Here is a 23,824-nt window from a genome sequence, read left to right as displayed (position 1 = left end):
ACGATGATGAAAAAACACAAATCCATAAAAAAATAATTTATTCAATGCAAGAATAAATCTTTTATAAAAATTGAACATTATTCCTGATTTAAATTAATCTTAACATTTTAAAACTAGCTTTAGTGAAAACAAACGTTATCCACAAAATGACTAACACAAACACGTAAAAGAAACCACTGAAGGAAAAGAGTTTCATGGTGATGTAGCCGATTGTGAGCCAAACGACAAAAGCGTGGGAGCCGAGGCGACGCAGCGACAGGCGCGGGGGCAGCTCCTGACTCACTATGTTCTGATGATTCGTCACATCCTTCACGTAATTATGGATCGTGTATGGCGCCTGCAACACCTCACGGGCCATGAAGCCGCATAGGTCGTTTCTGTTCCAAAGTCTTGCTAAGTCATCTCCATACTGAAAAGTTAAACAGTTCATTAATATACAAATCGCATTATCTAAGTTCCTATTGGTCCATTAATTAACGTTTGAATTTATATCACTGATTTAATCTTACCAACTCATTCAATCTTGATGCTATGTGGTACAACATCCTGACTAATATAGTGCTTTCGTAGGACGTTATTGGCATCAAGTCTGGGTCGCCCATATAGTGCACTTTGGTAGGTTTGCTGCGAAGCTGTAAATGAATAAATAAGAGTTTTTTTTTCAAATTGAAGTTCTGTTTGCCACTCATACTGCAAACGATCGACGATTTACAATGTTGCCGTACCACGGGTTTTGTACGAAAACAAACCATTTCAAATGGTTACTTAAAAAAAGAAAATAGCATATTGCCTCGTGATTTTGGATACGAGATGTAAAATTTTACCTTATTGGTGATGGACAGTGGAAAACTCGTAGTATTGACGTAGGAAGAATGTTCCATTGAGCTGTCCTCAATAACAGGTTCAGGTGCAATTAAAGTATTCTCATTTAACTGAAAAACAAACAAACAATTGACACTCTGCAAGACTATAACGTCTAAATTAATCTGAAAATTGTGTTATATTTTTACCCCAAATATGTGTGAAAAGTGGTGAAAGGCACTAGTCAGATAATTTGGCACTTTCTTAGATTCTTCCAATATGGCGACATCTTCATCACTGTCTTCTATCATCAAGAAAATTTTGATAGCGCCCCATATACCTAAAAAAATAAAGTTAGAAACATATTTTTTAAGATAAACATATTATTAGATAGTAACAGTGTCTTTTAAAATGAAACCATACCTTTGTGGCGTATGCTAAGTATCTTATTATACTCTTCAATATTATTCTCAGCTGTATTTTTTGCAGCAACAATTCTCTTTACCAACTGCGAGGCGAATGTCCGCATATTATCGCCCCAAATTGGTTGATATTCGAAATTGGCGGACAAATTAAATTCTGATATAGCTTGTTTAGCGATTGTAACATATTTGTGTAAAGAGACGCCATTGTACGTATAACTGTAACAAAAGTATGTAGAACATGTATGTTTATAAAATTAAAATCCAAGAAAGTCTCCTACACGGAATTCTTTATATGCAAGTGACTGAAACTTGACTGTTTCTTTATAGAATTTACCTTTGTTCCATGCCAGAATTATTGTAACTTGTATCTGGACTTGGATTTAATGACCCGCTGTCCGTTATTGCTTGTTCAAAATTCCATAAAATCGGGCACAAATGCTGTTGTGAAAATACCTGAAAAGGGATAAATAAAATTAGAGGCTGTGACAGGACAACTTTGCACACATGGTGAATTAGTGTATGGAAGATATACCTTGCCTAATCTGAACAACATTACAGCATTTTTGTAGGCACTTAAGTCCAGTCTCATGAACCTCGGCAGTATAAGTTGAAATATACAGGTGTATGAAGGGAAGTTTTCTGCGATGAATTGTGTAAAACTGGAATCTAGAGTATTAGTGAATTCTTCTTGGTTGTTATTGGAATTTTGAGCCCTGCAAGGAAAACATGAAGTAGCTATTATAAAAATACAATTTCTCAGTTATAAAAAGGTTTTTTTTTTATATTAAACATTTTATTTAGAGAATGATAAAGTTCCTATAATGCTCAGAAACCTTTCATTAGTACATTTACATGATTTTACCTATCTTGCGTAATGTTGTTGTTAACATATCTCCAAGGTTGGATAAGGCTCAGCCACAGCTCCATCACGAGCCTGAAGGACGCGTCCAAGGGCCAGGTTGTTACCAAATGTTTAATATAATGGTAAGCACGAACACACATTATCTGTCGAGCGTATTTCCTTAAAGCTGACGATCGGACAGCAGGGTCTGACATATATTTGGCAGAGAAAGAGTGCAAATGTTTTACGAGAACCCGGACAGTTCTAACTCTTTCTGGGCTTGAAGATATTGAACAATAATTTCTTTGGAACATCTGAAAATCATAAGAAGACTTGTAAAATGATAGCAAATTAACTATTAGGGCAATTCATAATTTCCTTCAGACATGAATATTGAAATATTTTGAATCTCTAAGGTTTGCTGTTAGAGAACCCAGTTCTGGGTTAAGCTCGCCTTTGTACATGTCTTCTCTGTGTTGTGTTTTTTTTTTAATGTTTTGTGTACAATAAAGAATAATAATATTTTTATGGGATCTCACCTCAACATTTCTGGGGCTAAATTGCTCTACACTCATCCATATATCTATGAACACCTGCAGCACTGTTTCGGAGCGCCACACTTCATTACGTGACTGATTCTGTGATGTAGCATGTTGATTGCTCATGCTTGAGCCTGACAGGTCAGGTATAAGTAGCAGCGATGGGGAATACAAGGGCCTAAAAATATATTTGGTTATTATGTATTGGTCCTATCTAATATAGGTAATTTAGATAAGGAACATCAAGAATAATAAATAAATAAATAGGTATTTAAAATAAAGCGTCAGAATACCTATTAGCTGTTTGCAGAGGTGCAGCCATGGGTACTTTGCCTGTATAGTTGGGTATGTGCGGCAAGACTGATTTATTTGGATCAGCAGGCAGGAAATGCATGAGGTAATCACATGCTAGGGCAAAGTATGCACTACTCCAGTTTTCCCAGGAACTTGTTTGGTGGCTGTTATTAACCAGGTGAAGAGCAAAGTTTATGATGTAGTAGTCAAATGGATCTGATTTCACAAAATTAAGGAAATTATTTTACAAAAATAAAAATTTGATTCTACAAAAAGGCTTATTCATTCTATGACACATTGTATATTTTGCTAAAGAAATATCATAATGATCAGACTCCAGAATAAGAAGGAAGAAATGAACAAGTAGAACTGATTGTAGTCAGTAATACAATTATACCAAAGAAAGTCTGAAACGCTTATAAGTAGGTGTAGACTATTATTTAAAGGATACTGAGAGCCAGGGCCACCACATTGAGAGTTTGTGGGTCTGTCACAAGCATGTCTGAGTAGAACTGTGGGCATCTGCCCCTTTCCAGAGTTATCTGCAAGTCCATCTGAAAGAAAAAATGTGTTGTACATCATTCCACGATTTACTTACCTATTAGCTTCTATTCTCACACAACACTTGGTAACATCATTATGCTAGTGACATTACCAAGACATTTGAATTTTTAAAGCTATAAAAATCCCCACAGTGTGAGTGGGTCAGGGTGGCTTATGGAAAATAATAATTTATAAGTGATAATTACTGTAAATGTCACTGGATACAAAGTTTTATGAATAGTTACCTAATTTAATAATATTAAGTTTAAACTTACAGGCAATGCAGTTAAAGGTAGGTTATATTTTAACTGCGGATCCGACAACAGTTTGTAACACAACCGGAACATTGGACCAAGAGGTTCAAAGAAAACAATTAAAGCTTCAAACGCCTGCTTTTTAGCGTCACAAGTAACTGTACGCAATCCCCAACCATTGTTGAATGTAACTGAGAATATGTTACTTATCAACTGAGGAAATAATGACTGAAGATCTTTGTTTGGAGTTGACTGATCTATAATCCTCGTCAATTCTTCCACTTTTTCTTGTAAAGGTAAATTTAGACTGGCATAAAACTGACTCTGAAACAGAATAAATGGAGATAAACATTAATACACAACAAAGTAACGTAGTTCCATGAAAGAATATTGTTTATTCATAATATTTACCATTATATCGTGTGCCATTTCTTTAACTATCTTTGTTCCTTTTTTACTTCAAAGAATATGCTTAACGACTAAAGAATGTGTTAACAATTATCGCAAAGCTCACTTAGAATTTCAAAGTAAAATAGATACTTGATTTATAACTTTGCGTTTTCACTCATTATTACCGAGTTTCGAGTAAGGAAAGGAAGAATACTTTAACAGCAACAGATTTACTTTACATCACAGGCCAATAGATAAAATGTATGAATTTGTGAAAACAATTAAAACGAGGCCGGACACCGGTTACAAATAGTGAGTGACAGTGACAGACACTGTCTGCTGTCATTTTTTCGTCTAAGCCACAGAGCACAGTATGCTTCAACGGTGATATTGTTGCTGCGGTTGTGGATGTGGATAGTTGGGCACGGAGTTGAGTAAATAAAACACATACATACGTAGTCATCATCGGCTTGGCTTTTTTCCAACTACATATTTTAGGGTCACCGATAACTAAATAGTTACCGGATGCAGCCAAGTACGTGTTTCTGAACTAGTAATATTGTCAATACTGTCAATGTCAAGTAACTGTCATAATACCATCTTATCAACACTGTGCTCTTCACGTGTTAAAAAATGTGTATTTATTAGTTTTGTGACCATTATTGATAATTATTTGACTTCAATTTTGATTCCACGACACACGTACGTGTGTAGGTGTACACATATTTATTTGTCATACGGTTTGTGGGAATTGTTTGAGCAAACTAAATTCCTGAATCTTGTGAGATGGCTTATGACTGGTTTGAATCCATAGGGCGGCCAAAATTTGTAGTCGCACCTATGGTAGATGCTAGTGAGCTGGCTTGGCGACTTTTATCCCGAAGACACGGTGCAACATTGTGTTATACTCCCATGTTCCACAGTAATGTGTTTACTAAAGACCCTAAGTATAGGAAAGATAACATGGTTACCTGTGAAGAGGACCGTCCGCTAATCGTCCAGGTAATTCATCCAAGTGCTCCATGCAAATATTTTGAGTCATTATTTTGGATTATCATTAACTAATAACTAATCCTGATTTCAGTTTTGTGGCAATAACCCAGAAACAATGGCAGCTGCAGCAAAACTAGTTGAACATCAATGTGATGCCATTGACGTTAATCTTGGCTGCCCTCAATCTATAGCAAAGAGAGGCAGATATGGATCATTCTTACAAGATGATTGGGAACTCCTAAAGAAAATTGGTAATTGTCTCTTCCATGTACATGTCATTGTGTTTTTTGTCTATGCCTAAGTAAACTTAAAATAAAAGAAAATAATACTAGTTTCTACAAGAATTGTACTATGTGATAAATTGCTTCTGTACAATATGATAAAGTTATTATGTGTGGCATTCCATGATAAGAGTTGACATTTTTGCTGCAGGTTTTAAAAAAATGCAGAGAGAGCTATTAAGAAGTATTTATTCATGATGCTATTATTTTTGGAAATTCATATCACATCATTCTACTGCAAAATGCACTAGAGTTAAATATTACTGAAATCATAATGGCATATCTTCTCCAAGATTATAGATATGGTTATAACTTTTAATTATTATATTTCATAAGCTTAATTATTGCAGTGAAAGCTATGTCAGAAGCAGTGTCAATACCCATAACATGTAAGGTGAGGATATTTGAAAGTATTGACAAGTCTGTAGAATATGCACTCATGTTACAAAATGCAGGATGTCAAATGCTCACAGTCCATGGGAGGACAAGAGAACAGAAAGGCCCACTAACTGGCATTGCTAGTTGGAAACATATAAAGGCTGTAAGGTAGGTTTTATACAGTTCCCTTGTAACAGGGAAATTTAATTAAAAGAGTACTAGTACAATTGATTTCTAGTAATTTATTTATTTATCTCAATTGGGCTGATACAAGAAGATAACATTTTGTTCTTATTGTTAATAATAATTACATAACAATTTGTTATGTAATGTATGTAGCTTTATTTCATGGATAAACAAATAATCAGCTATTTTCTTCAGGGAAGCCATATCAATACCCATGCTTGCAAATGGAAACATTCAATGTTTAGAGGATGTATACAGATGCTTAGAGTACACAAAGGTAGATGGCATTATGAGTGCAGAAGGTAATCTGACAAACCCAGCAATATTTGCAGGAATTAATCCATTGACATGGGAAATGGTTGAACAATATCTAGACCTTGTAGACAAATATCCTTGTCCATCTTCTTACATAAGAGGGCATTTATTCAAAATATTCCATAAAATGTGAGTATTTTTTTTTTGCAAGACACTCCATTTGAGTAGTCTCTTAAATAAAGCTTAGCTGGGCTTGCTGACTCTCTTTGAGGAGATCGTGAAACACCGCGAATTCCATGTCCACCGCGGCGGCTGGGATGAGAGATGCGAACTATCAATCGCTCCGCAGCCTCCATCGCTTGCACGATTCACATGATCATTCAGTATATCACGCGGGAGGTGAGGGCGCCATGACTCCTCCCGTGCTATACTTCAAAGAGAGGACTTAATTCTCCTAGCGGCGTGCCTTGGCTAAGTGCCTACTCAAATGGAGTTTTTTCGGATACTACTACTATTGTCGATAAATCAATAATAAGTTTGATTAAATTATAGATTTTCATTTGAAGAAAACAATGAGGATAGACAAATTCTGGCAACAGCTCAAAACTTGGATGACTTTAGAAGAGTATGCATAAATGTTAAAGATAAGTATTTGCCTTATCATGAAGGAAAATTGCAATTTGACAATGATGAAAATATTACTAGAATTGGATACAATTTAATTTTGCCTCCATGGATATGCCAACCTTATGTGAGGATGTCACCTGCAGAGCACACGGAGAAAATGGAGAAATTGAATACAGTACAGGTAAAACAATTCAAGACATTTATATTTGGTGTAACATTTTTAATAATTACTAAATTAGTTCTTCTTTGTAGAAAAATGTTGCTGAGAAAAGAAATTGCGAGGAGATTGACGGTGTACCTTTATCTAGAAAGAAAATGAAAAAATTAAGACGTATAATGAGAAGACCAGAGAAACAGGACGCGCAACAAAACAATAGTAGAAGTGGACAAATTTGTGTCAACACAAGTTGTCCCAATCCATTGGTGAGAAATTTTATATATTTGCTTTAAGCTGTTCCCCGCGGCTTCACCCGTGGCCCGGGAGAACTACTCTCAGCAAACTGATAAAAAGTCGCCAATTCCTTTCTCAGGCTCTTAGAAGTCTAGACTATCTTTGTATAATTTCAGTTAAATCAGTTCAGCAGTTTTTGCATGAAAGCGCAACAGACAGAGTTACTTGGCATAAGGATTATATATGTATATTTTAAACTAAAGTTATATAAAAGGTGTTTCTGAATCCGCAAAGAAACTACGACTTTTAAGTATTTTACCATAAACACTCAAGGGAATCGAACGCTCTTCATGCAGCTCATTCAAAAAATGCGGCTTTAATGACGATACGATACTCTCCACGATATTGTATAATTGTACCTATAAACACATGTTTGATTTCAGGGAGGAAAATGCCTGTATCAACTCTGTAAGAAATGCTGCAGAAATAAATGTTACGAAGAGGATTTAGACTGTAAGGGCCATGGGATACTGGTACATACAAGGCGCGAGACGGCCAAAAAGTTTTCTAGTAATGGTGAAAATAACCCGAAAATTATAGTACATTAATTTGTACAAATACTCTTATATAAATTCATGAAAATATGTAAATATGTGCATAGTTACCTATTTTTTTTAATACACGGTTCATGTAATTAATTTATACCCAAAATGATTTTCACTTATCAGAATACGTATACAATTTGAGTTAAATAATATACTGTTTATGTTTTGCACCATCCTATTTACACTATGTAAGTTTCCGAAACTTGATTTATGTTAAGGGCTTAAGGGCTTATTACACTTTACTAAATTCAGTCGTCTAATTAGGTTTGTCTAATTAGGTTTCTAAATGATTTAATGAAACCTACCTTCCTAAATGCGATTACATTTGACTGAATTTAGTGACTGAATCATTTACGGCCAGTTTCTTCATCAAAAGTTAAAGTTAAAGTAATGTCTAAAGTAAAAGTAACGGTCAAATACGTTTTTTCAAGGCTAAAGTGACAGCAAAACTAATAGAAAAATTGAATTTGACCGTTACTTTTACTTTAGACATTACTTTGACTTTTACTTTGGCTTTAACTTTTGATGAAGAACTGGCTGTTAGACGACTGAATTTAGTCAAGTGTAATAAGCCCTTGTCCAAGTTCATCCGTAGGCCGATGCGTAGAGAAGATTCAGCCAAGTCGTTCAGCATCTGTTGTAGGTCCTGCAGCGTTTCCGCCATGATGACGATATCGTCAGCAAATCTCAAGTGAGAGATGTGTTCGCCATTGATGTTGATGCCGCGTCCTTTCCAGTTCAGCGTCTTGAACATATCCTCCATTGCATTAGTGAACAGTTTCGGGGAAATAACATCCCCTTGTCTCACTCCTCGATGCAACGGTATGGGCCTTGTTTGCTGATTCTGTACTTGGACGGACATTGTAGCGGCTTCGTAGAGACATCTCATCACTTGGATGTATCGCCAATCTACTTGACAACGCTGCAGGGACTCCAGAACAGACCAGATTTCAACCGAGTCAAAGGCCTTCTCATAGTCCACAAATGCTAGACACAGGGGCTGATTATACTCTTCGGTCTTCTGTATAATCTGCCGCACTGTGTGGATGTGGTCTATGGTGCCGTATCCGCTCCGAAACCCAGCCTGCTCCGGTGGTTGGAATTCGTCGAGTCTTCGCGCAAGTCGGTTCGTGATCACTCTTGAGAACAGCTTATATACGTGGCTTAGGAGGGAAATGGGTCGATAGTTCTTCAACTGGGTTTTGTCTCCCTTTTTGAAGAACAGGACGACAACACTCCTACTCCACGCCTCTGGAGTTCTCCCTTCAAAGAGGACGGCATTAAAAAGCTTCTGGAGCTCCCCCAGTACGGGCTTGCCTCCTGCTTTTAAAAGCTCTGTTGTAATGCCATCCTCGCCAGGGGCTTTTCCATTTTTGAGCTGTCTCAGAGCGATCTCGATTTCGCCACTGCTGACTTCTGCCAGGTCTTCGGTGAAATGGCGTGTTAATGTGGCTCTAGAATCCTCATTTCCGGGATCAGGTCGAGATGCATGCGATGCGTATAACCGGCCATAGAAATTTTCCACTTCCGAAAGGACTGCCGGCACCGAAGAAACGACTTCTCCACTTGTTGTGGTCAGCTTCGTCAAGTGGCTTCTTCCAAGAGATTGTACGAACACCTTTGACCCCCGATTCAGCTCAATTGCTCTTTCAATGTCCAGAGTATTGGAGCACCGGAGGTCGCGTCGTACGTGCTTGTTGATCTCTTGGTTTAGAGCCCGCTGAGCTGACGAAGTGACAGGCGGGTTTTCACGTCGTTTCTTCATAAGCCCTAATGTCTCTTCCGAAAGACTTATTCTACAGAATCTCGAACCTTCCTCCCTGAGGATCCGAACCACATATTCGTGGTTCTGGTTAACGTCTGTTGTGGTTTCCACGGCGGCAAATCGGTTCTCCAAATTTGACTGGAACGTTTCAGATCCTGTCATGGTTTGGAGCAGTGTTGGTCGGAGCCTGGCCTTCATCAGACGGAAACGTTCAGCCTTGAAGTTGATATTCAGAGAGCCTCGGACAAGTCGGTGATCACTCCCGGTATTAAACCTATTGTAGTTCGGCCATTCAGAGAATGCGTTCCTGACACGTCGCGATTGAACTGACGACGTAACTTTGCAATGGCGTTGCAGTTACGATAAAAATATTTTTGCTGGTTGTTTACCGTTTTAACAATTGAGGAGCATTAAAACAACATTATTATATCAATAATCAATGAATGTTATTACGTCGTCAGTTCAATCGCGACGTGTCAGGAACGCATTCTCTGAATGGCCGAACTATGATCACGGAGACGTCTCTGAATATGTGCTTCTTGTTCGTCATGATGAAGTCAATCTCATTTTTAGTCATAGTATCGGGGCTTTGCCACGTCCACTTCCTTTGGGGCTGCTTTTTGAAAAAGGAGTTCATCAAAAAGAGCCCCTCGCGTTCTAGGAAGTTGACGAGCATTTGCCCTCTATGATTCCTGCTTCCAAATCCATGGGATCCTACTGCCGATTCGCCGCAAATCTGTACTCCCACTTTAGCGTTAAAGTCCCCCATGACAACGGTGTAATGGGTCTTTGTAGTGAAGTGGAGGGCCCTTGATATATCATCAAACATATCCTCCACTTCATCGTCTGAATGTGTCGAGGTCGGTGCGTACACTTGCACTACCTTGAGGCTATACCTGTCGGTGAGCTTTATGATAAGGTACGCTACCCTGTTCGACACACTAGACACCTCCACCACGTTATCAGCTAGGGACTTATTAACCAGAAACCCAACGCCACCTTGGGATTGTTGGTCTCCCTCTCGGAAGTACATTAGGTGACCTGATTCGAGGGTTATGGTGTCCTCCCCCTCTCTTCGAACTTCACATAACCCTAATATGTGCCACCTAATCTTCCCAAGTTCCACCTCGAGTTGCGCCAGATGCGAGTCAAGCCGTAGCGTGCGGCCGTTGTACGTCGCCAGAGTCAGTTTAGTTTGGTGGCCTCCCGTAACCCGGAGATTCTTCGCACCCCCTGTCCCGCCGTAACCACGGTCGCCACCGTGACCGGGAATAACGGGACTGCCGGGAACTAGGGGCCGTGGCTTTATGGTTCTGCACATAGAGGAATTTAGCCTACTGCTATCACGCTGGCCAGACGGGTTGATAGAGGGTTTTTTTTTCGAGTTTTCCTTCTCTCGCACGGTGTTCGGTGCATTTTTTACTCCATTAGTCGACTTCTACGACACCCACTGGAAGAAGGGGTAGCGACATGTGTATTCTTAAGCCGTCGCTACACGGCTATGAACATGTTCTACCGGAACCGATTGCGATACACGGCGCCGTTCTCGAAGTTGTTCGGAAATATGTATACCTCGGGCAGACATTGCAGTTAGGTAGAAACAACTTTGAGGACGAGGTGAATAGGAGAATTCAGTTGGGTTGGGCTGCATTTGGGAAGCTACGTCGAGTCCTAACATCGTCGATCCCACAGTGCCTAAAGACAAAAGTCTTCAATCAGTGCGTCCTACCTGTCATGACCTACGGAGCCGAAACGTGGACACTGACGGTACGGCTGGTCCACAAGTTTAAAGTCGCTCAGCGGGCTATGGAAAGAGCTATGCTCGGCGTTTCTCTGAGGGATCGCATCAGAAATGAGGTAATCCGTCAGAGAACCAAGGTCATCGACATAGCCTACCGAATCAGCAAGCTGAAGTGGCAGTGGGCTGGCCATATTAGCCGAAGAACCGATAACCGTTGGGGTAAACGAGTTCTAGAGTGGAGACCACGCCTCGGCAAACGTAGTGTAGGACGTCCTCAGGCACGGTGGAGTGATGACTTGCGCAAGACGGCTGGCAGGAGCTGGATGCGAGAAGCCGAAAATAGATCTCAGTGGCGTGCACTTGGAGAGGCCTATGTCCAGCAGTGGACTGCGATAGGCTGATGATGATGATGATGATGAATAAGCCCTTTAGTTACTTGTTTGTTACCATAGCAACTATACCAAATTGTCCAGTTGTTATAGGTAAATTGCCTTTTAGGACAATAATTAAAGAACCCGATAATTTATACATAATATGTGAACCATTAATTGCGTATGTAAGATGAGGTCAGCCTAGAAGTGGAAAATTGATAATAATGTGAAATTGATACCAAAGTGGAAACGATGCGCGCGCATTATACAGGCTTGACCAGCAATTAAGTAACAACACAAGGTTAATGCTTGCTATTGTTTTCGATTTTTGTTATGGAAAAATGTAGTTTGCCTGGACCAGTCGTTTTGGTTTTGTGTGAAATATCTAGCTGTTCAGACCAAACACGTGACAATAACAACTACCCAGCATAGTAACATTAAGTGGAAACATTATAAAGTAAACAATACCAATGGACAAATGCTGTGCCTCACATCAATCTCCCAGACCACAAAGAAGATTAAACGGATTTCAATTACCACTAAACCACCAACAAATAATCGGATGGATTGTCTTCATCGCAACGGGATCGTTAAATTATTTTATTCTTATTAAAATACAATTTGACGAGTTAAAGACCATAGCTCTAGTGGTATTTACGGTGCTGTACGTGTCTCACGTTTCATCACATCTTTGTGCGTCGCTGTTAGACCCCAGTGAGACCGAATTAAGAAAATTAGAAGTTTATAATGTTCCTGAATTCAACCGAGAAATCCACGCACACGTTATTGAGAATGGAAGATGTCATCTGTGTAATATACATACTAGCGGCAGAAGAACCAAGCATTGCAGTATATGCAACAAATGTGTGGAGAACTTCGACCACCACTGCAAGTGGCTCAACAACTGCATTGGCCGCAGGAACTACGTGGCGTTCATTTCTTGCGTCACTACAGCGTTCATGATATCAGCGTTTACGTCATCGCTGTGTGCCGCAGATATTGTGATATTTTTTACAAATCCAAAATATTTTAGTATTGAAGCACAAACTTTTACTAACTGCAGTGCATTATACAACACAACGTCGGTAACGCCGAGTTTTTGTAGAAATTCAATATCTCTCTTTACGTTTTTAGTCATATTTTGTGTAGTATCAACAGCAATAGGATGTGCCTTATTACATTTGTGCTGTTTTCACATTTACATCTCTCTGCTAGGAGTAACGACATATGAATATGTGGTTAGAAGTGGGGACTCAGAAGTTCCTCCTTACAAATATGTTAGGAACTGTAAATGTTGCAGGTGGCGCATGTCACAGGAATTGTATGCCATAAGAAAATCAAACGGGAATATTCAAAGTCAACAAAACCCTGATACAAGTAAATGGAATGTTTCACGTACTACACACCTAGAGAATGGGGAAGCCAATGTTCTAAATTTTATAAGCATATTAATTAACAACGAGTTAGGTAAAGCTAGGAAAATATTTTTATATGATAAGAATAAAGTACACCCACAAGATGGAAATAGTAGTGGTAGATAACGTATAGTTTGTACCTTTTTTCAAATTTTTTCACGACTTTTTAAAATGCTAAACAATACTTAGTTCTGTTTTAATAATAAGGAAATGTTTTACATTTTATTAACTAAATATTTTATTTTAAAGAAAAACCCACATGCGTGAAAAATATCAACTAACGAACTGAAAGAGAAGAAACGGGGGTCCTATCTCTCTTCTTTTGCTTATCTAGCTAGAAAGAAGAAGACAGCTACCTCAGCTTGAGTAGAATAAATCATTTTTTATCGCGCTTTGTGTGAGCACTATGTATAATATTATTTTACTAATATTATGTAAGCTTCAAATTAATTAGGACGATCGTTAATCGTTATGTTCATATGGCTTAGTTTTAACTGACCCCTCCTAATTTTAACTATCCTGTTCTTTTTATAAGCTTAGTGCAGCCTGCCAAATATGTGCTATGATGCAAACACTAGTTACCGATAACGAATATTTAGGTAAGTAAATAGAAGACAAATGGGAACATCAACTATAAAAAATTGAAGTAACGGGACAAAATAGTTCGTCATAAAATTAATATATTACCTAATTAAATAGTGCTTTCTCGTTTTTGGTCAGTTTAATTTATTCGCTGTTTTGATGTAACTCACAGACTTATCTCACAGATAGCAACGGTAGTCATGTAGGTCATTGCATAGGTAGATAACCATTTTTTGATTTGGTCTTCTACAAGAGCCCTGTGAAGTGAATGATCAAGAATTAAATTTACGTCATTGCTGATTGTCAAACTGCACGCTTTTGATGTTTCAAATAATATGTATCGTAAAAACTTTTGTATCATGCAGATAATACAATTTTACTATGAAGGAAGAAATGTTATTACCTAGTAATAAGATATATCCCATTGAAGTGACCAATGCATTACTTTAAGGTTTTCGAGAATATCTACAGTCATCAAGTCAGTTCTTTGCTATTTAGGAGCATAAATAAACACATGGATTCCAATCGGTTCCAATGTATCCTTTATTAAACTTGTAAATTTCTTAAATATCTTATGGTTAACAAAATAGTAAATAAAAACAGTAGGTATTTAAAGGATTCTTCCCAAAGTTATGAGCAGATTATCCTTGCCTTCGCGAAACTTAACTGCTTTGTTGCATCAGTTAACAGATGACTCATTTGAGCAACCTACACGTAGGTGTACATGAGTACGTCATAGTAACCTCACGTCACACTGGTTAAGTCTTGCGTAAATAAGGAATTTGCGTCGTAAAGATGTTTAATCACGTTTGCGGCGGCGGTTCTGTTCTTCCTGAGAAAAAAAATACATTTTTATGAATTTCATGGTAATATTAATTAAATGACATTTACCTGGTTGAATTAAAAACAAAGCTAACCTTCTGTGACAAGATGATGAGCAGTCTTCTGAACATTCCAATGAAATCAATGAACAGCTCCAGAGCATGTTGCACAAAGTCCTTGCTGCCCATTCTGCGTTTCTCAATTATGAGTTGTGTGTCAAATAGTACGAATCCACACATCAGCATAAGTCCAAGGTAAAGGTGAGCCTGAAAAATATGGATAAGGAAGTATCAGAACAATTGTCAATACTTACATCATTAAATGTTTATAGTTCTGTGGGAATTCATAGATGTGTTTATAGTAGTCGATGAATGTTTTATAAATAATATTATAAATGGGAAAGTGAGTTTGTTTGTTTGTTTGTTTGTTTGTTTGTTCCGCTTTCACGCCGTAACTACTGAACCGATTGCTTTGAAATTTTGCAGCCGTAAAGTTAGAAGTCCGGATTAAATAATAGGGTACTTTTTATCCCGAAAAAAATAGACATTCCCGAGGGAAAACAAAAATATTGTTTGCTTGATGGATGGATTGTAGATGGCGCTGTGTGTCCAATATAACCGAATTCCACGCGGGCGAAGCCGCGGGCGGAAAGCTAGTGTTTTATAAATCATTAGTTAGAGTATCATAGGCACACTAATCTGAGTATGTGTGTTGTGTATGTGTGTATTATAAGATGAATAAATAAATCCATATTGTTAAATATAAGATGGGCAAGTATAAAGGTATCATCTCATTATGAGGATTAGCCTGTAATGTTACATGGAAGCTAGAAATTATACAAGTGTTGTGTCAGAATGACTCCCCATTTTTCAAGGTCTTATTCATTATTGCTTCTGAACAAGCAATGAACGTTAATATGTATAATAATTATCTCTATTTAGTAAACATATTCAAATAAGACTGTTCAGACTTACTTGATAAAGGAAGTGGGACTGCATGAAGATATTGACTAAGGTCATGAGTGACATGGATGTAAGCAGAGTCATCAGTGTTCCTCCCAGGAACAACCAGCTGCCGCGGTCAGCCAGCATGGCAGCAATGGAGAAGCAAACAAACACCAGTGTGCTGCCCAAGAGAGCTGTCACTATGATGGATGGATCAACGAAGCTGACATACTCCAGGAGTGGTCCAAGGCTCATTCCTAAAATGTACATGGTAAAACCATTGATGAATTGTCATCTCTGTATCAGCACCTCTTATTACATCAAGGATAGCAAGCTACTGTGTTTGATATGCTATTATTGCAGTAAACACAAATCTGTTATCATGACTAGTGTAGTGTTGATAAGAGATTTCACATCTATAATATAAAAATGAATCGTTAAATGTGTTGGTAAGTGCATAACTCAAGAACGCCTGGACCAATTTGGCCAATTCTTTTGTTATTGTCAGGAGAAGGTTCTTATAAAGAAAAAAAAAATAGGGTATAGTAGGGACGAGTTGGGTAGAGTAGGGTAGGATAGGGTAGAGAAGTCAGTTCACGGAAGCGAAGCTGCGGGTAAAAGCTAGTCCAATAATAATATTAGAATGGGTTGATACTACATGTAAATTATGTAATTTGTATTGTTGAAAGCATAGGAGAGGACTACTATCCTCATGTAAAATTTGAAGAGCTTAGTATATTAAGTAGTTTCATACCTGAAGTAAGACCGAAACCCAAGAGATATCCCAGACGGAGGTTGGTATTTTTGCCATTGTCAGGTGTTGCAATCAACATCAACATGAGGCCAGCACCAACGATAGCAGATAAGATGCCAGCTTGGAACCAGGTGTACATATCAACGTATACCCCACCCAGAGCGGCACCACATGTCATCATCAAGGTTCCATAGACATTTTTCAAATGTTGGCGAACCGGTGGTTCTCTGTAAAATATAAAAACAAACATTTCATAATATTTATTCAATGCTTGTCTAGTAATAGATAAGGGCAGGTCCTAAGTAATTAAGAGATGATAGTTTAAATTACTCTAGTCATTACATCATAAGATTAGCATAGTTTTAGAAAAATACATTACAATAATACTATAACATCTACCTATAATAATCATTACCACATCAATGTTTTCGGAAACAACAACAATTTAATAAATGTATGTCATAGATTGTACCTTGTACTACAATGTTCTAGAACGATGCAGTCATTATTTGAAATTTGCCTTGATATATTTATGTAAATGATTCGTAATTGTGACGGCAGCACAATAATGGAAGAAATCTAAACAACATACGTGTAGATAAAAGAAGAGAGTAGCAAATACCATACTCACAGTCGATTTTGAAAGCTGTTGACGAATGTTTGGAGATTAGGAGTCATGATGACGGTAGATCAAACTTATTCGGATCTAAGTAATTCACTTTGAAATGTGGCCTGAAATTCCTTGTGGAGCAAGACAGTTACAAGCTATTTTCACGATGCTTAACTATTGAACTGATTATTTTTAGATTGCGCACAAACTACTAACTCATCGACACGAAACAATGGTGATTTTGATGAAATTCCGATTGCCACCCGTGAAAAACTATAGAACAACGTCATTGTTTGTCTTATAGTGTTGCCATTTTTTTAATCTCTAGTTTTTGGAGAAAGACGAAAAAGATTTTCCAATGACTGAGATTGGCTCAACAAGTCAATTTTTACAATGATTTTTAAATAAAACTTAATTGTATACTTGTATTAATCATGTTAGTTGGACAGGATTTGTGAGATCGAATACCAGATATTGAATGTGTTCCGAAACATAACTCAGCTGCCAATGCTCATGACGTCATGAATTTGACGCCATACTGTACTCGTGTATGGACCAAAATATTTTACTGGTGAGACAAGTGTGGCATGTGTGGCGTATCGTTAGTGCGGCTATACGAACAAAAAAAATACAAACACTAGTCTCAATATGACGTCAATGGACAACTACAGTAGTCTGTATATTTTGGAAAGATGTAACAGTGTATGGCGCGATTCATGACATCACGAGAACTAGGTAAACAGACTTATATTTCGGAACACACGCATGCATGTCAGGAATGTATATTTGACATCTGGCTATAACCTCCAAAAACTCGATTGAAATCGCAATAAACACGTTGTTTTTGTTGTAGTTATTAAATGAAAACTCTTAAAAAATGGGGAAGAAGACGAAAGTAGGAAAACAGCGGAAAGACAAATATTATCAGCTTGCCAAAGAGACAGGTACTGTTTTAATTTTAAAAGTTATATATCTCAACTTTAAAATGGTTATGTGAATAGTATTAAATTATTGCTTTTTGTGGTTTAGGTTTTCGTTCCAGAGCTGCATTCAAGTTGATACAATTGAATCGTAAATTCGGGTTTTTACAAAAGTCACGAGTATGCATCGATTTATGTGCTGCGCCTGGAGGATGGATGCAGGTGGCGCATCAGAACATGCCTGTATCAAGTGTTGTCATCGGTGTGGATTTGTTTCCTATCAAACCAGTTCCTGGCTGTATAGCTCTTACTGAAGATATTACTACAGAAAAATGTAAAACTGCAATAAAAAAGGAAATCAAAACATGGAAAGCTGATGTTGTTCTCAATGATGGTGCTCCAAATGTTGGTTTGAACTGGATTCACGATGCCTACCAGCAAGCCTGTCTAACTCTCAGTGCACTCAAGTTAGCTACAAATTTCTTGAGGGAAGGAGGATGGTTTGTCACTAAAGTATTCAGATCTAAAGATTATCATGCACTTCTGTGGGTGTTGAAACAATTTTTCAAAAAAGTCCATGCAACAAAGCCCCAGGCTTCTCGTAATGAATCATCTGAAATATTTGTAGTTTGTCAGGGTTATATTGCACCTGATACAATTGACCCTAAATTTCTGGATCCTAAACATGTATTTGAAGATTTGGATATTGTTAAGAAACAGCATTTGAATATATTACACCCAGAAAAGCAAAAGAAAGCTAAAGCTGAGGGATATTTGGAAAATGACTATACCACACATCACAAAGTACTACTTTCTCAGTTTTTGAGTCAAGATTCGGACCCAATCGATTTGTTGCAGGGATGCTCAGAGGTATACTTTTAATTAATTTATCCTATTAGTATAATAAAGTTATACTTTTTTTAATAACATGCTGCTATAATTTCTGTATTATTTTTTGCAGATTGTGTTTGATGATAAATCAGTAGAAGAACATCCAAAAACCACAGCAGAGATTAAAGAATGCTGTAAAGATATTAAAGTTCTCGGGAGAAAAGACCTCAAGTCATTACTCAGTTGGTTCAAACAAATGAAAGAATTTAAAGCCTCACAGGTAATATAATAAACTTATAACAACTTACTGTTAGGTTTTCTATTTGTATGTATTTGACTTCTTTATCCACAACAAGCTTTAGTTATGATATTATATCTAAAACAAATAAATCAATGTTGCGAATAAATAAGGATTACTTAGAAAATACTTCTCTATGTAATATATCTTTTTAATTTAATTTTTCAGGAAGTCAAAACAGATGATAAGGAAGATGGTGATGAGGAAACAAAGGTGGAGACAACTGAGGACAATGATGAAGAAGATGACGTTGATGCTGAGATTGCTGGACTTCAGGTACTTGATTACAGATTTGTTTAATTACTACATAGTATAAAACAAAGTCGCTTTTTCTGTCCCTGTGTCCCTTTGTATGCTCTTCAAAACTACACAACTGATTTTTATGTGCTTTGTTTTTAATCGGTAGAGTGATTAAAGAGGAAGGTTTAAATGTATCATAACATACATTAAATAGTGGGGAAATCCAGTGTGAAGCCGGACCGGGTCACTAGTGTAATAAATTTTAACTTTTGAATTCAAAGCCATACTTGTGTTCTATGTGGCAGCTACATAGATGTGACATTCATTTCTATCTGTATATTGTTATCATCTGTAGCTCTTCCCATGTTGTCTCATATTTAGTAAATATTATCCTTGTTGTTTCAGGATGAAGAAAGACGTACCTCTAAACGGAAAAGAAAACAACTTAATAAGCAAAGGCAAAAGTTGGCAGAGAAAATGAATTTGAAAATGGTACTCAAAGGTGATGGTGGGCCTATTTTGGAGAGTAATGATATGTTCAAATTATCAGATATCAAGAATGCTGAGGTAAGGATAAATGTAAAAGTTGATGACTGAACTGAAACATGTAATTTTTTTAACCATGATGATGACCATGAACATGATTCATTACTAAGGATATTTACGAATTATACTAATCCTTCATTCTACATTTTAGGAATTAGCGCGTATGGTGGACCAGCAGCCTGATATAGTGGTAGATGGTGATGATGATTCCGATGATGAGTTCAAAGTGAAGAAGAAGTTTGTCAAATATGATACTGAGTCTTCTAAACTGGACTCTTCAGGCCTTTACTACAAAGATTCAGACAGTGAACTTGAAATGGAATCTGACTCTGATACTGAACAAGACAAGGAGACCTTAGGTAAAACTTCTTTTCTTAATTAAAGTAGAAATTCCTCTGAAATATTTTGTTAGTAGTTATTTAGATAAAAAATGTTTTTGTTTGTTTCACAGCATTTTCAGATTCAGACACAGAAAATAAAAAAGTGGCTAAACTAACAAAATTAAATACATTAAAAAATAGCAAAGTGGCCAAAACAGATGTTATACCGAAAAATCATCCTTTGTTGACTGACTTGGACAACACTGACCCAATCTCCCGGCGGTCTATGAAGGCTGAGCTATGGTTTCAGAAAGATAGTTTTAAGGACATTGATGAAGATGACGATGAAGGTGTTGATTTAGATAAGTTGGCTGAAACCCTCAAGGAAAAAGGCAAGAAGGTAGCAGAAGATGGCATGATGGAAAAAGCTAATGGTTTAAAAAGAAAACTGCAAGATGAGAGTTCTGATGATGACTCATCTGATAGTGATTATGATGTTGAGGATACTGTTGCTCCTACGTCAGGAAAAGCAGGTGCAAAAGGTGCACAAAAAGATGGATTTGAAGTTGTTTCTCAAGATCCAGGTATGTATTATAGTTAATTTTGTAAACCTGAACCTACTTTGATAATTCAATTTTGTTCTTTGAGTTTTCCTACCATTAATTTGCAGTCACATCTATTTTTATGTTGCCTGGATGTTCATCCATGTTAATATAAAAAGTTTTGATATGTTTTTCTGAATGCATTTGTAGTGCTTTATCAGGTTTGTGTTCAAAGGCAATTAGAATAATTATTTACAGTGCATAGTTATTATCTAGCTATGTGTGATTTACTTTGTTTCTTTATCTGGTGACACTTCACTAGTCGAGATTAAGCAGTCAGCTCTCATCTTGTGCAAAATGGAACATAGGCACCTAGTTGCACATTCTTTTAGTTACTTTTAAGACCTAATAGAAAATTAGAAGTACCTGTCTTTTGCTCATAACTTGGCCGCAGTGTTGTGCGCCCATACAATGCGCCCAATCTGTAGGCGCCCTTAGTTGTTGGCAGTCATATAGAAATTTTAAAATAGCTGGCTAATCTAATATGCTGAACGTACTAACCTAAATGTTTCATTTTATTTTAACTGTTCATTTATTGAAATAAAATTATTGTTAAATAATTATTTTAAGACTTAAAGCGGCTGAAGAAAAATCTCAAGATGGATGCCGAGACCCTCGCGTTAGGAACGATGATAGCAACGTCGAAAAAATTCAAAAGAGATCTTATTGATGACGGGTGGAACCGCTACGCTTTCAATGACAAAAACTTACCAGATTGGTTTGTAGATGATGAAAAGAAACATATGAAAAAACCAATCATTGTTCCTGAGGTAATTTCAAAATGTGTTACTATTGCCGCGTTTAATTCAATTATCTTGTATTTTTAAAACATCAATTCGTTTATTCATGTTAATGTATGTATGTTTGTATCATGTTTGTGTTACTATTTTACAGGAATACACTGAAGAATATAAAAACCGATTGCAAGACATAAACGCGAGGCCGATAAAGAAAGTAATAGAAGCCAAAGCACGGAAGAAGAAGCGTATGATCAAGAAGATGGAACGTGCTAAAAAGAAGGTCGAAGCCGTAATGGAAAATGCCGATATGTCAGAGAGGGAAAAGGCGCAACAAATTAAAACTTTGTATAAAAAGGCGCAGACTGATGGAAAGAAGAAAGTAACTTATGTAGTCGCTAAAAAACACACTACCGCCAAAAGGATGAAACGTCCTCAAGGAGTCAAAGGACATTACAAGGTGGTCGACCCACGCATGAAGAAAGACTTGCGCGCGCAAAAGGCTAAGGAGAAAACTAAAGGTCGCGGAAAAAAGGTCAGACCTTCCAAGAACAGTAAAAGTACGCCGCCTAAAAAGAAAGGCAAGAAAGCTAAAGCTAAATAATCAGGTGTAACTAATTTATACAGATAGAAAAGAAGGTACTGCAGCTTTTGAAAGCATAATCAGTGTTTAACAGTAGACAGCAAATTGATAATGCTGTTTATAACTTTCGAGGAGTTAAAAAAAAATACTTTGAATCTAGGTAACATTGTTTTTAATATGACGTGCCAACTTTTTTGTCTAAAAGCGCTATTGTGTATATTTACATATTAATTAAATATATGCGAAATATGTATATTTTTTTCGTTCCATTGGCTCTTAGAGCATACTTACATCCATGTTACATTTACTGACAATTTCATTGAGAGAAATTAGTGTTGGGTAGAAAGTAAATATCCATTAGCCAGCACACAAAGATTATTTTTACGACTAAGGTCAGGGTGATATTTGAATCAACGTGCGTCATTCGCCGAGTTCAGGGACAGACACGCCATATAAATGATATCACTTCGCTTGGTGGCCTTGGTGTCTAATTCTGATTCGTTCTAACTACGCCGTCTGCCTACTAAGTACTATTGAGCGACTTTATGCACAGCTTGTGGAATAAATATCTGCGCCGCACTGTTTTGTTGTCCAAACTATTAGCGGCGTCACAGGAAAACCAATAATAAAATTAATATCGGCAACGGTTATCTATACCAAATCTCGGGAGTCTGGAAAATTAATGGGTAAGTTCTACCTGCCTACTTAGGTACCTACTCAACACGTGTTGGTCTATATTTAGGTAGGCTCCGACCTTCACCTTCACAGCATTCACCTCCTTGCCGTGACGCTTAGATTGTGACGAGCTATGTAAAGTTAAGTATTTACTAATTAATACTCGTTGTTTACTGGCCAAAAGGCCGCACGCAACCTTGCACCTTGTAAGTCGGAATTAAGTAAAGCGAGTAATCTATAAGAATTTCGGAAGGAAATAGAATATGGTGTGAGTAAAATGTAGGGGGAGACGATGGTACGTGGGAGGTTGGAGGCAGGCGGCAGGCGGGGCGCTCGGCCGGGCTATATCGAGCGCACGATCACGGCCAAGGCCGCGCACCGCCGTCATCGCTCCCGACTCCGTTCCGATAGTAGGTACGTCCGTGCCCGCCCTGGAGCCTCGCGATCTCAGAGTCCTTAAATATCTAAGCCTAATAGCTACGCATTGATATCCTTAACAACTGTTTAACCAGGAGTGTTGGGAAATTGAGGGGTCGTGAGCGTTTGTTGCAGGTCATAATACCTATAGCTCATAGCCTATAAAGTACCTTCCGCCCGCCTCCACCGTATGTATAGGTAGTACCTATATATATACTTATCTTTCTACGTAGCCCTCTTTAAACTAGTGCACTATTATGTTTCTTCTATGGTTGTGCCTACGCCTAAATAAAATCAACGAACGGAGGTTTCCTTTTAGTGGCACTTAAGTTACACAATATTGTGTATTCGCAGTTGGCGGTGACGTCCGCAGAGGCGCAGGTAGAAGCAGTCGAGGTGGTATAGGGCCCGGGCGGGGGGTGGTGTGACCTCGCCATGACAAGGTCGCTGGTTCCATTCCACTTGGCCACGCCACTCATCCCTCCCTATAGTAATCTTCCATAATGATTCCCGCCTCCCGATACCTACATTATCATAATAATAAAATGTTTGATTTCTTTAATTTGTGCACTACGGTGTCATATTTCTAACGAGATAATGACATGGATATCTACTTAATTTTAACTCTGTGGAAAAGCCCCTATTTTCCATCCTAACTTTATGTAAAGACGTGCAATAACTAAAAACTGAGCTATTTTATCTAACGACTTCAAGAAAAGGAGGAGTTTCTTATTTGGTCAGGTTTTTTTTCAATATCAATGTCGTCTGTTCAGGGTTCCTTCACACTGCGTTGTTAGGACTGGGTTAGAAATTGAGACGAATCTTAAGTTTTTGAAGTCATCCCATTT

The 23,824-nt window shown here is 37.6% G+C and overlaps 5 protein-coding genes across 5 annotated transcripts; 3 read left to right on the top strand and 2 right to left on the bottom strand.

The window, feature by feature from the left end:
• Positions 1–21: 21 nt before the first annotated feature.
• On the bottom strand, positions 22–4,410 carry LOC124630881 (sphingomyelin phosphodiesterase 4). Its single transcript, XM_047164918.1, has 13 exons — positions 4,109–4,410; positions 3,719–4,021; positions 3,352–3,454; positions 2,900–3,116; positions 2,607–2,784; positions 2,089–2,381; positions 1,759–1,939; positions 1,561–1,679; positions 1,225–1,442; positions 1,011–1,141; positions 825–932; positions 510–632; positions 22–409 (listed from the first exon to the last, which is right to left on the bottom strand). The coding sequence occupies exons 1-13, from the start codon at positions 4,124–4,126 to the stop codon at positions 89–91; spliced, it is 2,313 nt and encodes a 770-aa protein (XP_047020874.1). The 5' UTR covers positions 4,127–4,410; the 3' UTR covers positions 22–88.
• Positions 4,411–4,669: 259 nt separating this feature from the next.
• On the top strand, positions 4,670–7,953 carry LOC124630882 (tRNA-dihydrouridine(16/17) synthase [NAD(P)(+)]-like). Its single transcript, XM_047164919.1, has 7 exons — positions 4,670–5,089; positions 5,172–5,331; positions 5,712–5,907; positions 6,121–6,369; positions 6,733–6,988; positions 7,060–7,230; positions 7,642–7,953. The coding sequence occupies exons 1-7, from the start codon at positions 4,874–4,876 to the stop codon at positions 7,804–7,806; spliced, it is 1,413 nt and encodes a 470-aa protein (XP_047020875.1). The 5' UTR covers positions 4,670–4,873; the 3' UTR covers positions 7,807–7,953.
• Positions 7,954–11,612: 3,659 nt separating this feature from the next.
• Positions 11,613–14,063, top strand: LOC124631006 (palmitoyltransferase ZDHHC11-like). The gene has a single exon (XM_047165082.1). It carries the CDS (start codon positions 12,151–12,153, stop codon positions 13,219–13,221), a length of 1,071 nt encoding a protein of 356 aa, XP_047021038.1. The 5' UTR covers positions 11,613–12,150; the 3' UTR covers positions 13,222–14,063.
• Positions 14,064–14,196: 133 nt separating this feature from the next.
• LOC124631007 (bax inhibitor 1) lies at positions 14,197–17,072 on the bottom strand. The gene is made up of 5 exons (XM_047165083.1): positions 16,829–17,072; positions 16,198–16,424; positions 15,474–15,700; positions 14,595–14,765; positions 14,197–14,509 (listed from the first exon to the last, which is right to left on the bottom strand). Exons 1-5 carry the CDS (start codon positions 16,873–16,875, stop codon positions 14,477–14,479), a joined length of 705 nt encoding a protein of 234 aa, XP_047021039.1. The 5' UTR covers positions 16,876–17,072; the 3' UTR covers positions 14,197–14,476.
• Positions 17,073–17,590: 518 nt separating this feature from the next.
• On the top strand, positions 17,591–22,133 carry LOC124631005 (pre-rRNA 2'-O-ribose RNA methyltransferase FTSJ3). The gene is made up of 9 exons (XM_047165081.1): positions 17,591–17,751; positions 17,837–18,597; positions 18,689–18,838; positions 19,025–19,132; positions 19,502–19,663; positions 19,794–20,001; positions 20,094–20,546; positions 21,135–21,334; positions 21,459–22,133. The coding sequence occupies exons 1-9, from the start codon at positions 17,685–17,687 to the stop codon at positions 21,903–21,905; spliced, it is 2,556 nt and encodes an 851-aa protein (XP_047021037.1). The 5' UTR covers positions 17,591–17,684; the 3' UTR covers positions 21,906–22,133.
• The last annotated feature ends 1,691 nt before the right edge of the window (positions 22,134–23,824 follow it).

This window comes from Helicoverpa zea, chromosome 6 (assembly GCF_022581195.2).
Source record: "Helicoverpa zea isolate HzStark_Cry1AcR chromosome 6, ilHelZeax1.1, whole genome shotgun sequence".
NCBI classification, from domain to species: Eukaryota; Metazoa; Arthropoda; class Insecta; order Lepidoptera; family Noctuidae; genus Helicoverpa; species Helicoverpa zea.
This window is presented reverse-complemented; position numbering and strand designations above follow the sequence as displayed.

What these genes read in the sequence shown, in the direction of transcription:
- LOC124630881 (XM_047164918.1), bottom strand. An exon ending in AACAACATTACGCAAGATAG is followed by an intron (nt 1,940 to 2,088) that starts GTAAAATCATGT and finishes TTTTCCTTGCAG; the next exon opens with GGCTCAAAATTCCAATAACA. An exon ending in AATTCTGGCATGGAACAAAG is followed by an intron (nt 1,443 to 1,560) that starts GTAAATTCTATA and finishes CTTTTGTTACAG; the next exon opens with TTATACGTACAATGGCGTCT.
- LOC124630882 (XM_047164919.1), top strand. Translation starts at nt 4,874, where the DNA reads ATGGCTTATGACTGGTTTGAATCCATAGGGCGGCCAAAATTTGTAGTC. An exon ending in ACCGTCCGCTAATCGTCCAG is followed by an intron (nt 5,090 to 5,171) that starts GTAATTCATCCA and finishes TCCTGATTTCAG; the next exon opens with TTTTGTGGCAATAACCCAGA. An exon ending in CAAGTTGTCCCAATCCATTG is followed by an intron (nt 7,231 to 7,641) that starts GTGAGAAATTTT and finishes GTTTGATTTCAG; the next exon opens with GGAGGAAAATGCCTGTATCA.
- LOC124631006 (XM_047165082.1), top strand. Translation starts at nt 12,151, where the DNA reads ATGGACAAATGCTGTGCCTCACATCAATCTCCCAGACCACAAAGAAGA.
- LOC124631007 (XM_047165083.1), bottom strand. Translation starts at nt 16,875, where the DNA reads ATGACTCCTAATCTCCAAACATTCGTCAACAGCTTTCAAAATCGACT. An exon ending in AACAGCTTTCAAAATCGACT is followed by an intron (nt 16,425 to 16,828) that starts GTGAGTATGGTA and finishes TATATTTTACAG; the next exon opens with AGAACCACCGGTTCGCCAAC. An exon ending in GGGTTTCGGTCTTACTTCAG is followed by an intron (nt 15,701 to 16,197) that starts GTATGAAACTAC and finishes TGTACATTTTAG; the next exon opens with GAATGAGCCTTGGACCACTC.
- LOC124631005 (XM_047165081.1), top strand. Translation starts at nt 17,685, where the DNA reads ATGGGGAAGAAGACGAAAGTAGGAAAACAGCGGAAAGACAAATATTAT. An exon ending in TCAGCTTGCCAAAGAGACAG is followed by an intron (nt 17,752 to 17,836) that starts GTACTGTTTTAA and finishes TTTGTGGTTTAG; the next exon opens with GTTTTCGTTCCAGAGCTGCA. An exon ending in TGTTGCAGGGATGCTCAGAG is followed by an intron (nt 18,598 to 18,688) that starts GTATACTTTTAA and finishes TATTTTTTGCAG; the next exon opens with ATTGTGTTTGATGATAAATC.